Here is a 23504-nt window from a genome sequence, read left to right as displayed (position 1 = left end):
TGACTCGGGAAAATCTGCCCAATTACTTTTGTGCCCACATTGATAGTGATGTACTTGGGGGAAAAGAGACAAAACCGCATGGGCCCGGAGGCAGAAGGTTTGTTTGTTCGTTTGTTTGTTTTTCATCGTAATTATGGTTCGTTTTCCCTAGAATAGTATAAAAAAAATGTAAACCCTTCATTGTATCAAGTTTCCTGGAAGGTCAGGAAAGGTTGACTGAGTGCCCAGCCCCCCGGGGTTTGAAAAGACCATGGTTTGGGAGCACCAGCAGGTAGGACCACGGACAGACACAGAGCACCTTGTCCTGGCCCGTCTCCAGCCCTCCCAGAGGGATGGGCACCCCCCGGCACCCCAACTGCGGACTTGGTTGGTCCTGTCAGTTCAAGTGCATCATCACTGCAGTCCCACGGGTGCCCGGCCACCCTACCCTGTACCTGTGAGACACCGCCTAGGGCCTGGCTTGGGTTCTGGCCAAACCACCATGGCCAAGGCTGATCCGTGGTCTGCAGGGGCTGCTGGGGCCAGAGGAGAGGGAAGCTGAAGTCCAAGGTGAAAAGTCAGGGTCTAGGCTGGGGAAATAGAGTCGTTATTGAGGCTGGAGGGCCAGAGGCTAGGCATGACCTGGACATTAGGGACGCAGGTGGGGGTGGGTCAGGGTTTCTCCGGGGAGGGGCCCATTGTTCCTGAGCAATTGTCTCTTGTGGCAGATACGTGGTCATGGGCTTGTGGTTACAGCTGTCTTAAAGATAGAGAGTAGGGTACCATATATCATATTTCAAAACCCAAATGTTTAGAGGGCCAGAAGATTTTCCATTCATCTGCTCATGTATTCCTTCATTCATTCCTCACTCAGCAAGCATTTGAGGCCAGGTCACTGGCCCTGGGTCAGTGATTGGTCCTGAGAAAGCAAAAAATCAACAGCTGAGGACTGTGCGTGGAGAAGCCCCAGTTAGCAGTGGATGTCAGGGGAACGAGAAATCACAAAACCAAGCAACCCCTGGCTCAGGCAGGAGGCATGAGGGGGAGCAGGGGGCTCATATCTTCCTGAGTGTGTGGGGCCGGAGCTGGGCACTGACCCAGGGGCTGGGGAGTCAGAAGTTCAGGGATAGGCCGGGCTTGTCCGCACGCAACACAGCAGGGACGGAGGCAGCCTGCCAGCCCTGTGATCGGCTTATGTCCATGGAAGAGCTTCCCAGGGCCAGGAAAGACATGAGACACAAACTCTGTCATTGTCTACACCTCCCAGCCAATATTTGCCCGGCTTGGGGGCATGAAATATCAAACCGCTTCAAAACGAGCACAAGATTCTCTGTGGCTTTGCACTAAGAGCCTTCTGGAGAGATCTCAGGGGGACACAGTTGGCAAGTAAGTGGCAAAACGGCTGGAAAATAGCGACTGGCTCTCATCTTATGGGTGGAAGAGGACGATTTCTTTTGGGGGCGAGCCGGGGTGTGTGTGTCTGTTTTTCCTGAGGCATCTCCTGTTGGCCGTCCGTCTGTGCCATTTCGTTCCCACTGGAAAGGAGCAGCTGAGTCTCCGAGAAACGAAGCATCTTTCCCCATCCTTCCCAGGTCCCCGTGCTGGGTCTCCAGCTTGTGCACGTGCCTCCGCTCAGCTGTGCAAGTGCCCCGAACATTTACTTCACAAGGCGTTTTTCGTAGTCATTCGCCCAGGACGAATCATAATGGCAAAGATACTGAGATTTGATTACCTAAAAAGTGAAATCCTCATAGTCAGAAGAAAATTACTAGCAAAATTAGGTCAGACAAAAAATGAAGAGAATGTCTGCAAAAGGTATCACCGACCTGAGGCCGAGCCAATTATAGTAGAGCTTTTGCAATGAAATGAACAGGGGCGCCTGGACGGCTCAGTCGGTTACGTGTCTGACTTCAGCTCCATGAGCCGGTCCATGAGTTCGAGGCCCGCGTCAAGCTCTGTGCTCACAGCTCGGAGCCTGGAGCCTGCTTCGAATCCTGTGTCTCCCTCTCTCTCTGCCCCTCCCATGCTCATGCTCTGTCTCTCTCTCTCTCTCTCTCCTCAAAAGGAATAAACTGTTGAAAAACAGTCCTTTGAGGTAGTGCTGTTACTGTCACGATTTTTTTTTTAGATGACATTTGCCACTGTGGCACTTTCCACCAGGCAGTGCAGCCAATGACACCTGAGTCAGAGGCCTTTGGCTCTCAATCCTGCCATGTTGGCCAATGGGTTGCACCAGCCCTTTCTCCTAAGTCAGGGGAAAATGGGAGCGACCCAAATGTTCACGGTGGACGTGCATTGTGAATGTAGCACAGACAAGCTGTGAACTACGATACAAGCGTGAGAAATCACATGGTAGAAAAACATGTATCTACGTAGGGCATGCGCTCATAATTGCTCAGCGAGAAAGCAAGCTGGCAGAAAGGTCTGCAAATCCATACAGTTTTAGTTGAATTCAAATCATGTCAACCTGAACTCCTTTGATCCGGGGTAAAAACCAAGTTTTATTCTCTGTGCAGTATTTGAGATAATCAGCCGCTCCCAACGAAAAATGAAGTTCAAAGCCTGCAGGGCCAGGGAATGATAAACCGGAAGATGAAGCTTTGTGGCTTTGCACTCAGAGCCGTTGGAAAGTCTGGCCATGATATTCTGGATGATAAGCAGAACCTTCCTTGGCCCTGAGCTTATGAAACGCAAAGGTGTGCTGGGACTTTGGGCGATCACTGTGGTTTGTTCGCATTCACTCTTGCTAGAACTTGGAACCTTACTTTATATCGCAGTCACTGCCACTCGTTCACTAAGGTAAAAAATATATCCCCAAATGATAACACAGATGAGGGTTTGTTCTAACAATCCGTCTTGAAGGGAGCTGGAAACTTCCAACGACATCCGTTGGGCCGCTCACGCAGTGGGGAGCACCATGGAGAGAGCACCAAGGAATGGCAAGGCACCCTCAGACTGACTCACCTCTGCTAAGATGCCCTCCTGGCGCGAACTTTCGTCAGGCCTCTGTGGGCGTCTTCGTTCGTGCTCACTTCGGCTTGCTGAGCCCAGGTTTAGCGAGGAATCCTGCTAGCCAGCTCGTCGAGGAAGGCTCCACCCTCCATATCTTCTTCCCCCACCCTGGACACCATGCCAACGTGCTCTGAGGAACGTTCCATCTACTTCCTACCTCCCTGTCGGCTGTGAGTCCCCACGTGTCCTGGTGCATTACGAGCTAAGCTCTGTCTCCCTCCCCCGTTGCAGTAGTCTTGAAAAAAATCTTCTTGCGTTTAACAAGTGTCCAGGGAATCATTTCTCTTTACCACCTTTTACCTCATACAAATTGTCAAAAAATAAAAAAATAAAAAAAAATCTACAGACACCCAGCACGGACCGCAGGCAAGAATGGAAGAAGTTCTGGAGTTGTGACCCCAGGTTCACCGCTGTGCTTTGTGCAGAGGGCCTAGAATCACCCCCCATCCAGCACTTACTCCCCTGGGCAAGTCAGTCGTGAATTATAAAGCTTTCAACTATGGACGGGATTCAGAAATGCACCCCTTGCTCAGCACACAGTGGTCTCTTGCAAATACAGGGAACATTCTGGAAGGACATGCATCAGAATTCCGAGGGGCGGGATTCCGGGTGAATAGTTTTCTCTGTGTCGTCCCAGTTTCCTGCTTTGATCTCATGTGTGCAAATTCACCTACTTGCTAAAACCCGTTTGTAGTCCCCAAATCAACGCTCCTGGCGCTTTCCTGACCACTCTGAACGCGCACGCGTGTAGCCCGATGACACACTTGAGGTGCTCGGTGTGGTTGTTTCCCGCTGGGGTGACCCGCCCTCCGCCTTCCTGTGTCAACCAGGGGTCTGTGTTGTGCGAAACCTTTTGTGTTATTAATGCTTCTGTGTTATTCTTGGTAGTGCCGCCGTTTACAAAATGGCTCAGAGAGAAGGTGCTGGAGCTGGGCGTAGGGGTTCTCCATGTGCAAGGTGCCGTGCGTCTTCGGGAGAAAACGCCTGTGTTAGGGAAGCTTCGTTCAGGTATGAGTTACAGAGCAGCTGGCCATGAGTCCAAACTTAGCAAATCAATCAGTGTCAAATCCAGTGTCTCTAAGAAACACATAAAGGGGCGCCTGGGTGGCTCGGTTGGTCGAGTGTCCAACTCTTGGTTTCTGCTCAGGTCACGATCCCAGGGTTATGGGAAGGAGCCAAGAGGAACCTGCTTAAGATTTCTTCTCTCTCTCTCTGCTCTCTCTCTCTAATACTATATATATATATATATATATGTACATTTCTTATAACATAATTATATAATGTGATGTATTGATTGGTTGACAAATGTGACCCGAGACGCAAGACCCTCACCCTGCATTTCCCCTCGGGAACGGTCCCGTGTTCTCTAATTCAGTGTCCACGGAGACTTTGTGGAACCTAACTACCACGAGTACCCAGAATCGCCCGCGTTTTACTGACATGGTGAGGGAGGACAGCACTGTGTTTGAGAAGCAGGTTGCATACAGGAGTGCGGTCCCTGCTGGGCTGGCATCGTAAGGAAGCAGACACTAGCTGATGGGAACTTGCGCCCCCTGGGCTATGGGCCGAGGGCCTGACGTGTGCCGGGAGTGCACCTCCACGCCTTCCTGAGGGGTCGGCATTGCCATGTGTGTCTCTCGTGCGGGCAGAGAGGCTCAGAAGGTTACGCTCGCTTGTCCCTGTCTGCTGGCTCGCAAGGGTCGAGGCCGGACTCGGTGGGTCGGTGGTCGTCATCAAGGTTGGGATGGGCCAGGAAAACAGTGTGTACTTCCCGCCGCTTTCACTGCCGCAGATGATGAAAAGTCGGGAGTAGCTGGCAAGCGGTAGAAACAGTGGTCTGCCGCCGTGTCCAAATCCGGTGGTGCGTCCACCCATCTGGACACGGAGGGAGGTGCTCCCGACCCGGGATCTGGGGGTTTCCATCGCTGCCCAGGCGGTCCTAGCAGTCAGCTTGCTGGTAACTGCCTGACCCCAGTTGAGAGGCCGTCCTGTTTGCTAACTGATTTATTTTCTCTCGCGGTGAAGGTCCTGCCCCTGGCGGAGCCCACGCACCATGAACTCAAGCGAATTCCGGAGGAGAGGAAAGGAGATGACGGACTTCGTGGCGGACTACTTGGACGGCCTCGAGGGACGCCAGGTCTACCCCGACGTGCAGCCTGGCTACCTTCGGTCGCTGGTCCCCTCTACTGCCCCTGAGGAGCCAGACGCGTTTGAGGACATCATCAATGACGTTGAGAGGATAATCATGCCAGGGGTAAGTGTGTCCTCAAGGCTGGAAGAAGGGAGGGCTAGCCGTGAGGTAGCACCTACTGGGCATGGGGCAGGTCACACGTGCTATTCTCCCTGGTCCTCACAGCCCCCTTGCTGGAGAGAGACTTATCATTTCTACTTTGTAGCTGAGGCAACTGACGCCCAGCGAGGTTAGGCGATCAGCCTGAGGTCACACAGCTAGTAAGCCGTGGAGCCAGGACCGCCACCCAGATGGTGTGGACTCCGAGGGCAGTGAGTATTCTTCCCCCCCCCCCATCCCCCTATAAGCCCCAGGTCAGGTCCCACCCCGAGCCCCTGGTACGTGCGTGTGAGTCATCTGACCTTTGGAGGACACAGGGCCCTGGTGGCTGTTTTCAAGGAAGTTCAGATTGAAGCACATTCTTAATATTCTTGTGTTTAGCAGACGGCACATATTTATTTCACTGGAGATGTGGGAGGCATCTGTTTCTGTGCAGACCCCTGTCCCCTGAAGCCAGTGTGTCCCAGGGCCACTGACCCGAGGCAGGGCTGCTCCTCAAGACCGAGAGTGCCTCTTTCAGACCCGCTGCTCACTTCTCATTCTCCCGGGGGTTTCCTTTGACATTTGTGCTTGGAGGCAAGTGCAGGATCCCAGATCTCGCCCTGAGGTTGTGCAAACACGCTGAGCCCCTCCAGGGGAGGTGTGGTTAAATGTCAGGCCGAGAGGGCGCTCCTGCCAATGTGCAAACACCCGGGGGCTGAGCGGCTCAGACAACAGAGGTTTGCTTCTGGGGCTGGGCCAGCGGATTTGATTCTTGCGGATGGCCGCCTTCTGGGCACATTTTCACCTGGCCTTTCCTCCTTGCCCAGGCCCCGCCTCGGGGTCCAATGGAGCCCTAATTACGCTCCAGAGGCCCCACTCCTAAGACCATCACAGTGCGCGTTAGGGCTTTGGCACAGGAATCTGGGGGCACAAACATGCCATCCATGGGGAAGGTGGGAGACAGCGGAATGTGAAGTCTTGGTATGAAGGGGGCGTTCAGTGTGCAGAGCCGCGCTGGGCAGTGCAAGGTCCTGGGTCCCTGGGTGGGATTCCAGCCCTCCCAGTGCTCTGTGCGGTTGCAGGGAAAGGAGGTGAGGTCCGGCGGGGTGGGGGTGGGGGGGACTCCGTCTGCAGGTCTGCAGAGCGAGTGCAGGAACATCCATCTCGGGCGTGGGTGCGAGCTTGATCTGGGAGGCAAAACAAAGTCATTCCTGTCCTTGGCCAGGTGTCCGGGCCGGCAGGGAGGGCACCCAGGGAGGGGCCTCCACAGGGCACTTATCAGTTGCAAAGGCATTGACTTAAAAGAGAACATAGTAGCATTAGGTTAATTTCTTTCCTGGCCCGGAGTGTTTCCTTCTTTCTTCTGATTCTTCAAAGAAATGAAAATGTTTTCCGGGCCCCTAAAATTTTCGTGGGGCCTGGACACTGGGCCCGTCTCAGCGCCACCACCAGCCTCGGTTGCCTGACCGCCACCACCCACCCCCAGGCTGGGGCTGTGCTCAGCTTCTCACTCGCTCCAGACCATCCACCGTCTTTCACCGTCCCGCCGGCTGGCTTCTCCGTGGCTCTGCTGAGAGCCCCCGGCCACCCCCGCCCCCACCCCAGGCTGAATCGCCTCATTCTCCCCGGGCTCCTGCTGCTCGTGTCCGTCCCTCCACCCCTCAGCGCTCCAGGCGCGTCCCCGCAGCCCCCTCGTCCTCCTCAGGTGCTCGCCTGCGCTCAGCATGCAGACGTGGGGTGGCCTTGGTGGCTGTGGGACCGGTCTTAAGTCCCCAGGAGTCTGCACAAATCCTGTCGGCCACTCCCAGTTCTCTGAGAGCTCCTGGGCAGCGACCTGCCCGATCAGGGGGTCTCTTGTGTCACGGGGGACCCTGTGGCCAGTTAGTAACTAGTTCCTTAAGGAAACGGGGTTTGCATTTTGCCTCAGACCACGAAAGTGACTCGTGTTGACAGAACACCTCCTCCACCTTTGGGGGTTTGGAGGCAGGCCACGAGAAGGGTAGAGGCGGAAACGTCCCGGTACTCCTTTTGTTTCCACCTGAGGGGGTGTTGGGGGCTCTGAGAGGGGCGGTCACCGGCCTGGGGTAACCCAGAAAATCCGACCGGCTGCCCGATTTGCAGTCCTGGGCGCTTTCAACATCCTTGCATTGCCGCGGGCTGGATGGGCCGCTGCCGGGGTTGGGGGCGGCTGGGGGGCTGGGTCATGTCTCCTGGACACTGATAAAGAGGTGACAACCCCAAGTAGAGACCCCGTGACAATCCCTAGGGGTACAGGGCGTCTTGAGGGCTTTATTCTTTCTGTTGTCGCATGACAGGCATGTCAGCAGCAAGAACAAATTAAAGATGCAAGAAGGGCCCCTCCCCCATCTTCTTCCCAAACTCTGGGGTATTCCCAGCCAGTCCTGCACGCCCGCCCCTAGATGTCCGCACTCCCAGTGGCCTTGCTGAGCCCCGGCTCCCCTGATGGGACGTGCCCTTGCACATCTGCTCCCCTCCCCCTGACACCTCGGCCCCGGCCCCCACCCCCCCCCCCCGAGCAAGGCTGGAACAGAAGAGGGGTGCAGGGGTGATGGAGCCATGGCTGCTGGAGGGGGCGGCTTGCATCGGAGATGGAGGAGGAGGGGGGCCGGCTGAAGAATCTTGGAAATGAGGGGCCCTGGGTCCTCCTCACGCGGGGCTGGGCTCTGTCTCCACGCAGGTGACCCACTGGCACAGTCCCTACTTCTTTGCCTACTTCCCCTCGGCCAACTCGTACCCGGCCATGCTCGCGGACATGCTGTGCGGGGCCATCGGCTGCATCGGCTTCTCCTGGGTGAGCTTGGGGGGCTCCCGGGGGGCTCCTGGCAGTGGTGGGGGAATCTGCCGTGGGGACCAGCCACCTGTGGGGAGCGGAGAAGGATCCAGCCCTGGACAGAGTGACCCCTAAGGGACTTAGGGACACAGGGAGGTACAGCCTCCTTTCCCGGAAGGGTGACCGTAGGAATTCAAACCGCAGCCCAGACCCTAGAGTGTCTGCAGCCCAAGCCTGGGAATCTGCATTCTGCCAAGCATCCCAGAGCATTTCTGTGAACTCTGCAGCTGCCGGGGTCCTGGCCCATCTGTTGGCAGCCAGGGCTGCCGTGCCCGGAGAGGCCCCCTCCAGCCCATCACAAGTGGGCAGCGACACAGGGCAGGTGGCCCTGGAAATGGGGCCCGCCCGGCATCTGTGTCCCAGGGCCCCCGTATCTGGGGACAGAATGCCAGCGGAGCGGTGGGGCCGGCTCTTGCCTGTGGCTCCCTGCCCCCAGCCCCGGAGCTGCTGGAAGGATTCATCTAGAGCTGTGCGCTGACTGCCTCAGGGGCCCCGGGCTGCCCACACCAGGCCGACATCTTCCAAGGTCAGGGTCTTCCGTTGGCCTTCTGGGTCCAGAGTGCCACCTGGCTTGTGCCTTGCAGCTGAGTGGACGCATGGGCGCTGACTCGTGCCGGACTTGGCCTTGAGCATGTGAAGGAGAAGTTAGTTTGCGAACGAGCCGGGCCAAGCAGCAGGACCCAGCACCTGCCGGCTCGCCACTCTGGCAGGCTTACTGTTTAGACGGGGGCGTCTGTCCGTCCGGAGTTGCTGGGGGAGGAAGTCAGCCGCCCAGGAAGGATTGCGGGGGAGCCATCCCTGGCTCCCCTGCCGGGGGTCTCTGGACCATCCCTCCGCAGGTGCCCCGAGGCCTTCCTCTGCCCCGGGACAGCAGCCTGGGCACTGACAGGGTGGCCTCGGTGCCCTCCCTGTATCTCTGCCGAGCACACCCCCTTCTGAGGGATGCCTTCTCTTATTAGATGCTGCAGCAGATTTCATTTCCCTCTGCCAGTCCAGAGCCATCGTGTCCCTTCTGGGTGACTCAGCATCTAGCCCACTGCGTGTGCTCTTTCTGAGGACACTCTGATTTCTCTGGAAGCTTGGAGAACCGCCTCCCTGTCCCTCGCCTGTACTGGCCAGGACACGGGTTCCTCAGTGAGCGCAGGTTCCCAAGCCTGGAGCTGGTCGTAGCTGGGATGGGGTAGGACCTCCCCCGGGGCTGACCAGCTGGCTCTCACCAGCCGTGCATCATGGTGTGCACGTGGCCCTGGCACCCCAGTGAGACCCACCTGGCGAGAGGTGCTCCGTGCATCCTCGGTGGAAACCAGGCCAATCTGCCCCATCCCCTGTGCAATGACAGGGGACAGTCCGGAATGGTAGAGCACCAGCTCGAGCTCCTAAAAGGCAAGGTCAGCGACCTGCCCCGGGGGCTCCCAGAGGACACGGCCCACCTAGAACCCACCTCCCCGACTCCGTCCAGTCTCACCCCACTCACTTGTGACTACGGAGGAGGGTCCACCGGTGCATCTTTCTAGATCCTTCTGTAAATACACAGATAACTAAACGGGGACACACGAGGTGCTGGTGGAATGCAGCACAGGACAGTAGGGGCATTATGGGCTCTGCCTTCCTTCCCGGCCATTCTCCCAGGAGTCCTGGGCAGAGAGCACATGTTTGATGCTCATTCAGGCTTTTGAATAGCATCTGGGACTGGACCTTTTTTTTAAATGTTTATTTCTTTTTGACAGAGAGAGAGAGAGAGAGAGAGAGGGAGAGAGAGGGAGAGCGTGTGTGCACGAGCGGGGGAGGGGCAGAGAGAGAGGGAGACACAGAATCTGAAGCAGGCTCGAGGCTCTAGGCTCTGAGCTGTCAGCACAAAGCCCGACTCGGGGCTCGAACCCATGAGCCATGAGATCATGACCTGAGCCGAAGTCGGACGCTCAACCAATTGAGCCACCCAGGTGCCCCCGGGGCAGGGGCACTAAACCCATCTGCTCCCGAAATTCTGTAAGACTGGGCCCCTTGCTCTGATGCCAGCCTCTAGAGATTTGTGGCAGAGAAGGGTGGGTGAGAGGGGGTGACGTCCCCAGGGAGCCGAGTCTGTGGGTGGAGGACAGTGAGGTCACCGAGAGGGCCATGCAAACCCTTGTCCCTCCTGGGGCACCTCTGGGATCTGGGGAGCGTGGCTGCGTCCGTCCTTCCAGGGTGAGACAGAACAGGGGTGTGGCGTGTGACGTGGCCAGGGTGGCCCTCGGTGGTGCTTCAGAGCTGGCAGCGTGAGGGGTCCCGCTGTGGTGCTCACTCCGGGGGTCCCCGTCTCGGCTGGGCTGCCTCTTCTGCCCGGAACTGCCAGCGGGGAGAGCACAGTAATCCCACCCAGAGACGGGCCTTTTGAAAATGCTGAAGGCTGTTGTGAAACCGATAGCGTCCAAGGGACAGAAGTGAGGAAGCGGGCCGCCTCGCGTCCCCATGGGTCACGGGCCGGCAGGTGGCTGATTCCTTTCCTCCCGCCCCGCTAGGCCGCGAGTCCGGCGTGCACAGAGCTGGAGACGGTGATGATGGACTGGCTGGGGAAGATGCTGAAGCTGCCAGAGGCATTTTTGGCCGGGGAAGCAGGCGAAGGGGGTGGAGTGATCCAGGTAAGGCGGCAGGGGAGGGGCATCCAGCATTCCCGGGGGGCTTGGGCTCCACGCCGGGGCCACAGCTGCAGGTGGACGAGAGAGGCCCTTGAACTTCCCGTGCGTCCTCGGACGCCTCCTGGAGAACCAGCATGGCTGAGCCCTTAGGAGCCCTCTGCATCTGGATTTGGGTCCCGGCGGTGTCTGTCACTCCTTCCCCCAGGCTCGGTGGATGGAACAGGGGCGGCCCCTGAACACGAGCGGAGGCTCGCGCAGTGTTCCAGGTGCCTGTCACCAGGCCTGAGCCCTCTGCGGGCATCAGCTCGTCTGATCCTACAAAAGCCTGGGAATCAGGCTGTTTTAACACCGTTTTACAGGCCGGGGGACTGAGGCGTAGACCCGCAGGTGACCTGCCCGCCAGGCCCTGCCGGGAAGTCCCGGAGCCGGGGTCTGAGCCCATGTCTGCCGTGGAGCTGTGACCTCCACCACCGCTGAGCGCCGTCTTCTGGGCGGTGAGTGCAGCCGTGACCAGGTCCTTCCAAGGCTCCTAGAAACCACTACATCAGTGAGAGCCGAGGTCCCCCGAAGATGCTGCCTTTGCTCCGCACCCTCTAATTCGTTCTCCCCATTGGACAAGTACAACTGACAGCGACCATGTGCCGGGGCGTGCCTCAAGGACGTGACGGGTGCAAGTGACAGTCAGAGGTCTGTCCCACCAGGAGCCTCAGGGCAGATGCCACCGAGGAGACATGGGCTTTGGGCTTTTCTTATTTCCTAGCCTGGACCATGGACTCTGTGGAAGCCACCACCCTCCCTGACTTCATTTTCCTCCGGTCAAGTGCCCGGTCGTGAGATTGAGAATTGAGAGTCAGTTACGGCGGCTGCTATTCTGCCCAGCGGCCCACGGAGACACGGAGACACGGGGGCATGTGTGGGCAGTCAGCCGCTCGCGTGGCCAAAGTCTCGTAGGAAGCAAGGGGTCCTGGGACCGCCCACCCAGATGGGGGCTTCTGACCTCCCGCGTGTCAGTTTTCGTTTGCTGCTGTAAATTTTGTTAGCTCCAAACGGCACAGACCTATTATCTTACAATTCTTTTTTTTTTTTTTAATGTTGATTTATTTTTTGAGAGAGACGACAGAGCATGAGCGGGGGAGGGGCAGAGAGAGAGGGAGACACAGAATCTGAAACAGGCTCCAGGCTCTGAGCTGTCAGCACCGAGCCTGACGCGGGGCTCGAACTCACAGACGGCGAGATCATGACCTGAGCCGAAGTCAGGCTTTGTGCTGACAGCGCAGAGCCTGCTTGGGGTTCTCCTCTCTCTCTCTCTCTCTCTCTGCCCCTCCCCCACTCCCTCTGTCTCTGTCTCTCTCAAACTTAACAAACTTAACAAAATAATAATACTGTACATGACTTACATTGTATCAAATCGTTCCCTTTATCAATAACACGTCAGAAAATACTCTTTTAGGTCAAGGGGTGACAATATTCTAAAAAGATTATCAGCTTCCTCCTGGGGCTGTCCGGGCTGAGTCCAAATTCAGGATTCACGCTCCACCAAAAAAATCAAAATAAAACAAAAGTAAAGAGTGTTTCTGGGGTGTCAGATCTTACAACCAAAGCCATTTCTCATTCCCCTCCTTTCAGCTGTCCAAGATGATTCTCGTAATTTGATACTTCTCACCAAGTTTACAAATACCCCGTAATCTCAGGCGTGCCCTTCACACTAATAGCAGCTTATTGCCAAATGCCCACTTATGACCTATACTTATTCCTTGGGCTTCATGTGATCTTTTTTCAACCTCCAAGGGGTGGTGAGGGTTGCTTGCTTTGTTTACTGCAGACATTACTTTTTTGAACGTTTCTTTCTTTTGAGAGAGAGAAAGAGAGGGCGAGCAGGGGAGGGGCAGAGGGAGGGAAAGAGAGAGAATCCCGAGCAGGCTCCACGCTGTCAGCACGGAGCCTGTTCGAGCAGGGCTCGAACTCGCAAACCGTGAGCCGAAATCAAGAGTCAGATGCTTGAAGGACTGAGCCACCCAGGCACCCCAGAGCATGGATGGCTTTAGTGACGACTTTTTTCATAGGCGAGGAAGCTGGGGCCAAGAATGGGGGTGTGTGGTGTCCTAGGGCACAAGCTCGCCAGAGACAAGGCTAGGATAATGGCGGGCTGGACCCAGGAGCCCTGACCGTTTGCTTGGGTCAGAGTCTCCAGAGGTGTGCATGCTGGCCTGGGTTCAGTCTTTCCATGATCTCTACTTTAAAGACCGTGAGACCCTGGCAATCCCAACATTGCTTGGGGCTAATCCCGGCATCTCTCTGCCCTTGGAGTCAAGTCCTCTTTGGAGCCCAAGTTTTGCAGAATGGAAGCAGACACCCACGTGTGTTTGCAGCAGGAGGCAACTGACAAGGTTGATTGTCTGTAATTTGTGAGGCCCCGGGAAGCGCCCCAGCTTGGTGACAGCCGTGGGGCTGGGCTGTGGGGGGAGGCTGCACCCAGCCCCCCCCCCCCCAAGCCACAATCCCAGCTACTAGATGTCCACGCGGTGACAGGCAACAGAGTCAGACGGCAAGTCGTCATGTGAGCTGCCCAAACCGGGATGGAAAATGGTCTCTTAATTGGGTTTGAAAGCTCTTGTGGAAGAAAAGCCAATGCCTCGCCGTGTGCGGGGTGACACTTGAAAGGACATTTCTGGTCCCAGCGTCGGCTGTCACAGCATCTCTCTCTGCCGCGTAGCCGGCTTGCCATGGCAACCTTTGTCGCTGCAGGGAAGAGGTGTCATTACGCGGCCCGAGCCCCAGAACAGACCCCCGGCTTTCTGCCCGCTCCTCCCTCCGTTGGCTTCCCACAAAGGGCCAGAAATCTGCTCGAATTCCTGATCCCCGGCAGGAGCTGGAACGTGTGGGCTGCCCTGGGCCTCTGAGCTCGGGACTCCCTACTGGCAATTTCTCCCGTTGGGCAATTTGTGTGTTCAATCACTTTCGGCTGCGTGGAGGGGGGGACTGCAAGGACGGAGAAGAAAGGCGACCCCAGGAGGAATCCGGTTGCTGATTCAAAGCCTTTCATTAGCATGTGGCTCAGGGGAGAACAGAGGTTGCCGGGAAGGTGCGTTTCAAGGCCTCAGGCAGAGGGTGCCACACAGGGAGGGGGCTGTGATCCCGCGTGAGTGTTGGGGACAGAACCAGGCAGATGGATTCCAGCACCCGGACGCCGTGCCTTTCAAGAAGCTTTGCGCGGTCCACTTCGGACGCGGAGTAGACACTAGACCCAGGAGACACACGCCGTGGGGCGCAGGAGGAAGCCCCCCACCCTGGAGCGGGAGACCCCGTGCCTGCTTTCAGGGAGCTTGGATTCCCTGCTTCTGCCGATCTAGCATCGCCAGCCCATGTTGACTGTTGATTTCGGCTCAGGTCAGGATCTCACGGTTCGTGAGTTCGAGCCCCGCGTCCTGCCCTGCACTGACAGCACGGAGCCTGCTTCAAATTCTCTGTCTCCCTCTCTCTCTGCCCCTCCTCCCCCCTCTCAAAATAAATAAACAAACTTAAAAAAATACTACACTAAAATGACCGCTAGCGACAATATGGCCCGAAGAAATGTAAAACCCACCCGAGAGGCCGGGTTAAGAAGATCGTATGTGTATTCTTGAGTCCATGCATTTGAGCGGCAAAACTCCGAGTAAATATATTTATGTTCGAACTTCACCTGTCTCCCCGGGGGATCTGAATTGGCTTAAAAGAATAAGTAAAAGCATTGAAATGGTAAAATAGAACAGGAAATCGGGTCAGCGAAGGGAAATGAGGATAAAACGAAGTTAGCGGGGGAAGTTGGCCTAATTATTTTATTGTGTATTTCTCTGCAAAATTCTCAAATCTTACAAATCTCTCATAGTCGACCCAGATCTACCTTCTTTTATTTTTTTTTTTTCCTTTCTAACGTTAATACTGTTCAATTTGTTGGTTTCCTCTAGGATTTACTTAAGAGGTGGAGATTATGAGCAGTAGATGGGGGGGGCATCGCTTCTAAATGTGGGGAGGCCCCATCCCCCTGCCACTTGCTAGAAGTTAGTTCCCCTCTTTCTTAGCATCCATTTCCCACCTGACAATGACTGAATTTAAAAACAAGGTTCTACCAGGGCACCTGGGTGGCTCAGTCGGCTAAGCATCTGACATCGGCTCAGATCATGATCTCACAGTTCGTGGGTTCGAGCCCCGCGTTTGTCTCTCTGCTGTCAGCAGGGAGCCCACTTCAGATCTTCTGTCTCCCTGTCTCTCTGCCTCTCCCCCACTCATGCTCTCTGCCTCTCAAACATTAAAAAAATTTTTTTTAATACATAAAAATAAAAACAGGGTTATTTTGCAAATTCTGCGGAACAGCATGGCGGGTGCTGAGTCCGTGTTATCTTTAACCCACTTGCAGCCCCCAAGGAGTGAAGACTGAGCCTTTCTTTAGTTCTTTGCCAGGGTAAGTTGTTGCATTAGTCCGCTGGGCCGCCCTAACACAACACCACGAACCGGCAGCTTTAACAATAGACATTTATTGTGTCCCAGTCCCGCAGGCTGAAAGTCGCCATCAGCGAGTGGGGAGCGATGGTTCCTCCTGATGCCTCTCTCCCTGGCTTGTAGAAGGCCGTCTCCTCCCCGTGTCCTCAGATGGCCTTTTCTCTGTGTGCGTGAATGTCTGGTGACCTATAAGGACACCAGTCGGACCTTTCAACCTAACGACCTCTTCAGATGCCTTATCTCCAAATACGGTTACATTCTGGTGGACTCGGGGCGAGGGCTTCAGCGTGCTGGATTGGGAAGGACGTAACAAACCCTGTGACATTAGTAACCGAGGGAGCACTTCCGAGGGCATTTCTGAATCTGGAGGGAAAGGCATCCCACTTTGTAAACCAATACAAGTTTCTCTGCGCGAGTGGTTGTGAGCACAGCTGGGCTGAGTGGCCGGTACCCTGGGTCCCGGTCTCCTCCTCTGGTGGACGTAGGACCAGCCCTCATTGGCCAGCCTGGGAGAACTCCATGGAAAAATGCATGCAAAGTGGGTCTTGCACTTGCTGCGAGCTGAGTGCTCGGAAGGGCCGGCCAGCAGGTTACATAAAATAGACAAAGCAATGAATGATAAAGCTGAACGAATCTTAAGACCTGCGGGCTGGGGGCATCTGGGTGGCTCAGTCGGTTAAGCGTCCGACTTCGGCTCAGGTCATGATCTCACGGTCTGTGAGTTCAAGCCCCGCGTTGGGCTCTGTGCTGACAGCCCAGAGCCCGGAACCTGCTTCGGATTCTTTGTCTCCCTCTCCCTCTCTCTGCCCCTCCCGGCTCACGCTCTGTCTCTCTCTCTCTCTCTCTCTCAAATGTAAATAAAAAAATAAAAAAAGAACTGAAATGATTGTCACAAGTTGTTCCGATCTTTCCTGGGTGAAGGAGGATAAGCTTTGCAGTTTCAGACTCCTCTTTTAAGAACAGTATGGACAATAATGTCTCCCAGCAGTTTAGAGATTGATTTCTTTGCTGCACTTTGAAGCTCATTTCGACCCTTTCTTTGATCTAGGGAAGTGCCAGTGAGGCCACTCTGATGGCCCTGCTGGCCGCTCGAACCAAAGCGACCCGCCGCCTGCAGGCCGCCTCCCCCGGGCTGACGCAGGGCGCCATCATGGAAAAGCTAGTGGCTTACTCATCGGATCAGGTGAGTGTGTTGGCTGAGCGTGTTGGTCCAAAGCCCCCCTGAGTCTCCAAGATCTGAATGTCTTGTTGGAGGTCAAATCAGATCAAAACAATACCATGCAACCTGTCAGTCGTTTTTATAACTGTGCTTGGAAGTGGACGTTCATTATTTTCTCAGTGTGCACGTGAGGTCTTGGAGGTACACTGGGGTCACGGGGGAAGGGCCTGGAGTCCCCCCAGGCCCTCAGGTCTTGCGATCCTGCAACTGCTGTCGCCAACTGGGAGCTGGATCCCCATACCGGAGAGGTCCAGACCCCAGGATGGAGTCAAGTAGGAGTCGGTGGAGGTGGGGGCCGCAGGGCAGCGAGGGGGAGCTGTCAGTAAGAACCGGCCTTCCTGGGGGCTCCTGAGACCCACCATCCAGGAACGATGCTGTGTCGTTGGCTTCTTCGCTCCAGACACCATGCACTGAACTTGGCCCCTGAGCTGCCCAAAGCCCCATGGTAAGAGGAACCCCCAGACAAGAAGCGGGTGTGCTACCTCTACTTCAGACTTTATTTTGTTGCTCGTTCACTAAACCGCAAAGCGAGATTCCAGAATCAGGTGCAGGGGTTGGCGGGGGGGGGGGGGGGGGGGGGGGGGGGCGCTGTGCAGCCCTGGAAGCTCTCTGCAGAGCCAGGGGCTCTGTCTCCCTCACGGAACACGCACGCAAGAATCTAACTCTGCCGCTTTCTTTCCAGGCACACTCCTCAGTGGAAAGAGCCGGATTAATTGGAGGAGTGAAAATGAAAGCCATCCCTTCTGATGGCAAGTTTGCTATGCGTGGTTCTGCCCTGCAGGAAGCTATGGAGAGAGACAAAGCGGAGGGCCTGATTCCTTTCTTTGTAAGTCAACTATGCCTCTTGGGTAGGGCCCCCTGGGGGTCTCAGAGCCCTGCTTGGGTCTGGGGAAGGGTGCCATGCTGGTCACAGGGTAGGCGGTTCATGCATCATCAGCTGACTGCTCCTTGAGGAACGCTGGAGCATGACTCCATTTACATTTTTTTAATGTTTATTCATTTTTGACAGAGAGAGAGAGAGCAAGCAGGGGAGGGCAGAGAGGGGGTGGGGTACAGAGGATCCATAGCAGGTTCTGTGCTGACAGCAACGGAGCCCGATGTGGGGCTCAAACTCATGAACTGTGAGATCATGACCCTAGCTCCAGTTGGACGCTCAACTGACTGAGCCACCGAGGCACCCCAGGAGCGTGACTCCCATTTATTTGTGCCTCCGCCTGCCTAGTCTCAGAAAGAAGTAAGCAGAGCACCCAGCCTGGAGGATCCTGGTTAAGCCAACAAGCCTTGTTTCTGCTCCTGTTAAATGCGACACCGTATGGTTGTCCCTTGACAGCACTCTGTGCCTTGGTAGGTGCTCTGTCATGAGGGTGGCATGATGGACCCAGTGAACCACGTTAACAATAAAACACAGAAAGCGTTGGCCACCCAGACCGGTATTCTTAGCAGATACCAAGATGCATCACAAGCGATAGGTTGCAAACCAGCACTAATTCTAGGTAAAATACATAACTGGCCAAATAGCACCAGGTTTTCTTGTGCACAGATGGGCATTTTCTAGCGGGGAAGAAATAGTGTTACAGCGAGAGCCTGGAGTTGTCGCATCCGACGCGGCCATGGCAGCGTGCAGAGCTGAGGACTGACGCGTCACGCGTAATGACAATTAAGATGTGATCGTGGCCCCAGGCTGGTGGTGTCCAACCTGGCTGTATACTGGAGTTACCGGGGGAGCTCTGAAAACACGGTCACACCTTGGTTTGCGAGCATAATTCGTCCCGGAAACACGCTCGTCATCCAAAGCGCTCGTATATCAAAGCGAATTTCAAGAACCTTTAGCTCAGTTGTGATCATGTGACGTTCGGCATCACGTACGACTTGTTTCACAAGACATCGCTCGTTCAGCAAGTTAAAATTTGCTAGAAACATTTGCTCGTCTTGTGGAACATTCGCAGAACGAGTTAGGCACAGTCCGTGGTGTTACCCTCTACTGATGTCCAGGCCCTGCCCCAGTTACTTTTACCAGAAGTTCTGGGAAGGGAGCTTTTCGAACAAACTGGGGAGATTTTAGAAACAAATCAAGATCCTCAGGTTCCTCTTGAACATATCTGAGCATCTCCTACTTGTTAGAACAATCTAGGTGCGACAGACTTTATGGACCTCGTGTGAATCATGCCCACTCTTTTTTATTTAAGAATTAATCTTCGAGACAAGCTTTTATTCTCAAAAAAAAAAAATTGTTTTCATCGATTTGAATCAACCACCACTCGTTGAATACCTAACGTGTGACCTGGGGAAGGCACGGAAGGCATGATTTGATACAAACTTGGATCCCCACTCAGACGTAGCTGGTGGGAGGGACTGACTGCCAAGGCAGCTGTCAGCCTGCAATAGGCTGAGCCAGAGGTCACCTTAGTCACCCCGTCCTGCTTCATTTTCCCATCTTGCATGAAATACACGTTTATTTGTATAGTTGTTACTGCCTCTCTCCTCCCGCCACACTGTGAGCTACGCGGAGGGCGGGTCTGGTTAATAGTCGCTTTGTCCAGCTCCTTGAACCTGACCTGCCCCTTAGCAGAAGCACAATAAATATTTGTCATCTAAAGATTTGGAAGGAAGATCCTTCTAGTTAGAAGGAAAGACTACCTTTAAAATTCCGACAGACAATCCCCTGATGGTCTGAAAGGATTCCTTTTACACAAGGTAAACTTTTCTGCACCTATGCCGTCACTAACTAAGACTCACCAGAATATCCTATCTCGGGAAAAATAAATACATTAAAACCCACTCTTGCAGATTTGAAGAACGAAGGCAATGGAATACACCACATAAAACGATGAGAAGATTTCATTTCATAAAAACCACAGGACTCGTAAACAAAAGGGCAAACGCTGGCAGGAAATACAGTATATATTATAAAGCAAATCTTAAAAGAAGGCTCAGATTTTCGAGAAGTCAAAGGACAACATTCCATTGGGAAAACAGACAAAATAGAAAAACAGTTGGTTCCCAGGTCAAGCCCAAGAAAGTGAGGACACAAAATCAATTTCAATCTTGTAACGACCAGGGCAATGCAACTTGTCTCCTTAGGGACGACTGGGAACATCTCAGCTGTGGCTTATAGACCTGCCCATGGCTTGTTTTATGTTTGACCCGGGTGTAGTTGACAGATTTGAAGTTTCCGTACCCAGCTGCACACGCGTCTAGAATCGTCAAACCTTCCCGCCGAACGACCCATTCGTCACTGCAAAATGCTCTCTTTATCTCTATGAAATCTGCATACAGTGAGGTCACTGCAGTTACATCCGGTTTCTATGGGTTAGTGGTCAGGGGATACATTTTCCCAGTGTCTTCCTTTCCTTTCCTGTTCTCTTACACCTAAAATGAGTCTCCTGTGTGCAGGCTACAGTTGCTGCTCGTTTTTTTTTTTCTTTTTCATTTGTTTATAAGTCCAACATGATAATTTTTCTCAAATTTGTCCATTTACTTAAAGTAATTGTTGACACACTGAAGTGCATAGCTGTCTATCTGGTCCGCCTCTTATATGATGGTTTTTCTCTGCTTTCTTGTCTTTTTTTTTTTTTTTAATGTTTACTCATTTTTGGAGAGAGACAGCATGGGACAGGGGCAGGGAGAGAGGGAGAGACAGAATCTGAAGCAGGATCCAGGCTCTGAGCCGTCAGCACAGAGCCTGACGTGGGGCTCAAATCCATGAACCGTGAGATCATGACCTGAGCTGAAGTCGGATGCTCAGCCGACTGAGCCACTGAGGCACCCTGGTATTAACTCTCCTTTAAATGTTTAGTAGAACTCATCTGTGATGTCATCTGGTCTTGACTTTTACTTGTTGGGAATTTTTGATTACGGATTCAATTTTGTTACTAGTAATCAGTCTATTCAAATTTTCTATTTCCTTCTAATTTAGTTTTGGAAGATTGTGTGTTTCTAGGAATTTGCCCATTTCTTCTAGGTTGTCCAATTTGTTGGCATGCCATTCTTCATAGCATTCCAATACAATCCTTTTTATTTCTGTGGTATAGTTGTTACTTCTCTCTAATTTATGATGTATTTGGGTTTTCTCCCTTTTTTTACTTATGGGTCTGGCTAAAAGGTTATCAATTTTGTTCATGTTTTCAAAGAACCAGCTCCTGGTTTATTGATCCTTTCTTTCCTATTTTCTTTTTTTTTGGGGGGGGAGGTCTCTATTTCATTTATTTCTACTTTAATCTTTATTATTTCCTTCCTTCTACTAACTTTACATTTTGTTTTTTTTCTTTTTCTAGATCTTTTAGGTGTTAGATGGTTTGAGTTTTTCTTATTTCCTTTTTTTAGTGATTATTTTTAATGTTTGTTTTTGAGAGAGGGATACAGTGGGGGTGGGGGAGGGGCAGGGAGAGAGAGAGAGAGAGAGAGAGAGAGAGAGAGACAGAATCCAAAGCAGGATCCAGGCTCTGAGCCATCAGCACAGAGCCTGATGCGGGGCTTAAACCCACAAACCATGAGATCATGACCTGAGCTGAAGTCGGACACCCAACCGACTGAGCCACCCAGGCGCCCTGCCATTGATCTTTCTTTCCTATGTTTTCTTATTTTCACCTGGAATCATTTTTTTTTCTGTCTGAAAAACTATCTTTATAATTTCTTTCCTATTTTGATACAACTCCCTCTGTTCTTGTTTCTCTGAAAACGTCTTTATGTTGCCTTCCCCTTTCAATATTTTTGCTGGGTCTAGAGTTCCAGGCTAGACGTTCTCTTCCTTTGGCAGATTAAATGCGTAAGCCCATTGGCATCCTTCTCCCATCACCTCTGGTGGGATGTCACTCATCAGTCTCACTGTGACTTTTAGAGGTAATGTGGCAATGTGACTTCTTTCGCCCTCTGATTGCTTGCAGTATTTGCCTTCTGTCTTTGCGTCTAGGCAGTTTTACCAGGACGAAAGTAGATTGCTTCCTCATGCTTATTCTCCTTGGGTTTCACAGAGCTTCCAGAATCTGTAACTTGTCACTTGTCCTCAGTGTAGGGAAAGTCTTACACATCATCTCTCCAAAGTTTGCTTCTGCACATTCTTCCCTCCCCTTCTGGGACTCTGCACAGGTGTTGGGTTGTCCCTCCCAGCGCCCATGACCTCTGATGCTCTTCTGTATACCTGCCACCCATTCTTTTTTGTTTTTTTTTTTTAATGTTTATTTATTTTTGAGACTGAGAGAGACAGAGCATGAGTGGGGGAGGGACACAGAAAGGGAGGGAGACACAGAATCCGAAGCAGGCTCCAGGCTCTGAGCTGTCAGCACAGAACCTGACTCGGGGCTTGAACTCGTCAACTGCAAGATCATGACCTGAGCCAAAGTTGGATGCTCAACCGACTGAGCCACCCAGGCGCCCCCCGCTTCCCTCCATTCTTAAAATCCCTATGCTCAATCCCTATGTACAATTTACCCCTATTTATCGTTCATCAAGTCTCTCTCTAGTTATGTCTGGCCGATACATGAATATGTCATGTTCTTGGTTTAAAATATTGGAAGGTTTTAAGTTCTTATTTTGAACACTTGTAGATTAAAGAGAAAATAACAAGGTTCATATGCGGAGACCCCCCTCGTCCCTTTCACCCAGTTTTCCCCCGTTGTTACAGCTTGCACACGATAGTGCAGTAACAGAGCCCGGAAGCTGACATTGCTATGTGTGCATGTAGTCTTATGTCATTGCCACGCGTGTAAGTTCACGTCACCTCCCCCCACCCCCGCAGCCAGGATGCAGAACTTCTCCATCACCACAAAGATGTCCCCTCCCCACCTCTTCACACACGCTAACGCCCTGCTCTCCTCACTTTGAGCGTGTTATACACACGCAATCACAAAGCCTGTCGCCTTTTGCAGCCGGCTTTTCTCACTCGGCATAATGACCTTGAGGTCTGTCCAGAGTGCGGCATGAATCGATACCCGGTTATTTTTACTGACTCACCACAGCAGTTTGGCACCACCTTCTTGGTAACCCAGTCTGTTTAACCGTTTACCTACTGAGGACATCAGAGTTGTTTCCAGGGTTGGGTGATTGCACATAAAGAGTCCAAAAACACGAAACTGAAAATAAAGCTTCCAGGACCATTTACGCACAGGTATTTGGGCAAACATATGTTTTCATTTCTCTGGCAAAAATTCCCAAGAACGCAATTGAGTGTGATATGCTAGCTGTGAGTTTATTTACCTTTTCAAGAAACTGTCAAACTGTTTTCCAGAGAGGCTGTACCATTTTATGCCTCTACCAACCATGTGTGAGGAATTAAGGCTGTGCGTCCTCAACAGCATTTGTTATTGTCACTATTTTTAAATTCTAGGTGTTTTGGTAGGAGAGTAGGGATATCACTATTTGCATTTCCCTGATGACTAATGATGTCGAACATCTTTCGGTGTGTTTCTTTGCCACCCATATGGCCTTGGCAGTGAAATGTGTCTTCATGTCCTTTGCCCATGTTTAATTGGATGGATTAATTTTTAAAAAAATTAATGTTTATTCATTTTGAGAGACAAAGAGAGACAGAGCGTGAGCAGGGCAGGGGCAGAGAGAGGGAGACACAGAATTAGAAGCAGGCTCCAGTCTCCGAGCTGTCAGCGCAGAGCCCGATGCGGGGCTCGAACCCATGAACCGTGAGATCATGACCTGAGCCGAAGTCAGATGCTTAACCGACTGAGCCACCCAGGTGCCCCAGCTCTCTCTTTTTTTTTAAATCACCAAATAGTATCTCATTGTTTGGATGTACCTATTGAAGGACATTAATATCCCGCACCCACCTCTGACTCAGAGGTTTTCCACTACCATTGAACAATTACCTCGATTCTGATACTATCTACCTGGATAGTGGACCATTCGATCCCAGTCTTACAAGACTGCCTCACTTCAGTTGCCAGTTGTAACTCCAGGTTGTCACCTGTCACCTGACCAACTGCTATAGATCAGAAATGCCAGTGACCCCCTCCCTTGGGTTTGATTAATTTGTTAGAGCAGCTCACAGAACTCAGACATCTTACTTGCTAAATCACTGGTTTGTTAGAGAAGGATAAAACTCAGGAAGGACCAGGTGGAGGAAACGTGGGG

At 53.0% G+C, this 23504-nt stretch overlaps 1 protein-coding gene across 2 annotated transcripts in view; it reads left to right on the top strand.

Moving 5' to 3' along the window:
• DDC (dopa decarboxylase) overlaps positions 1-23504 on the top strand; it is an 84875-nt gene that overhangs the window by 14840 nt on the left and 46531 nt on the right. For both annotated transcript variants that reach the window (XM_043588457.1, XM_043588458.1), the window contains exons 2-6: positions 5017-5245; positions 7962-8075; positions 10613-10732; positions 16254-16388; positions 17107-17250. In XM_043588457.1, the coding sequence (XP_043444392.1) occupies positions 5045-5245; positions 7962-8075; positions 10613-10732; positions 16254-16388; positions 17107-17250 (714 nt within the window). In that variant the 5' untranslated portion in view covers positions 5017-5044. The remainder of the gene's footprint in view (positions 1-5016; positions 5246-7961; positions 8076-10612; positions 10733-16253; positions 16389-17106; positions 17251-23504) is intronic.

This window comes from Prionailurus bengalensis, chromosome A2 (assembly GCF_016509475.1).
Source record: "Prionailurus bengalensis isolate Pbe53 chromosome A2, Fcat_Pben_1.1_paternal_pri, whole genome shotgun sequence".
NCBI lineage: Eukaryota > Metazoa > Chordata > Mammalia > Carnivora > Felidae > Prionailurus > Prionailurus bengalensis.
The sequence above is the reverse complement of the archived record's forward strand: the minus strand, read 5'-3'. Positions and strand labels throughout refer to the sequence as shown.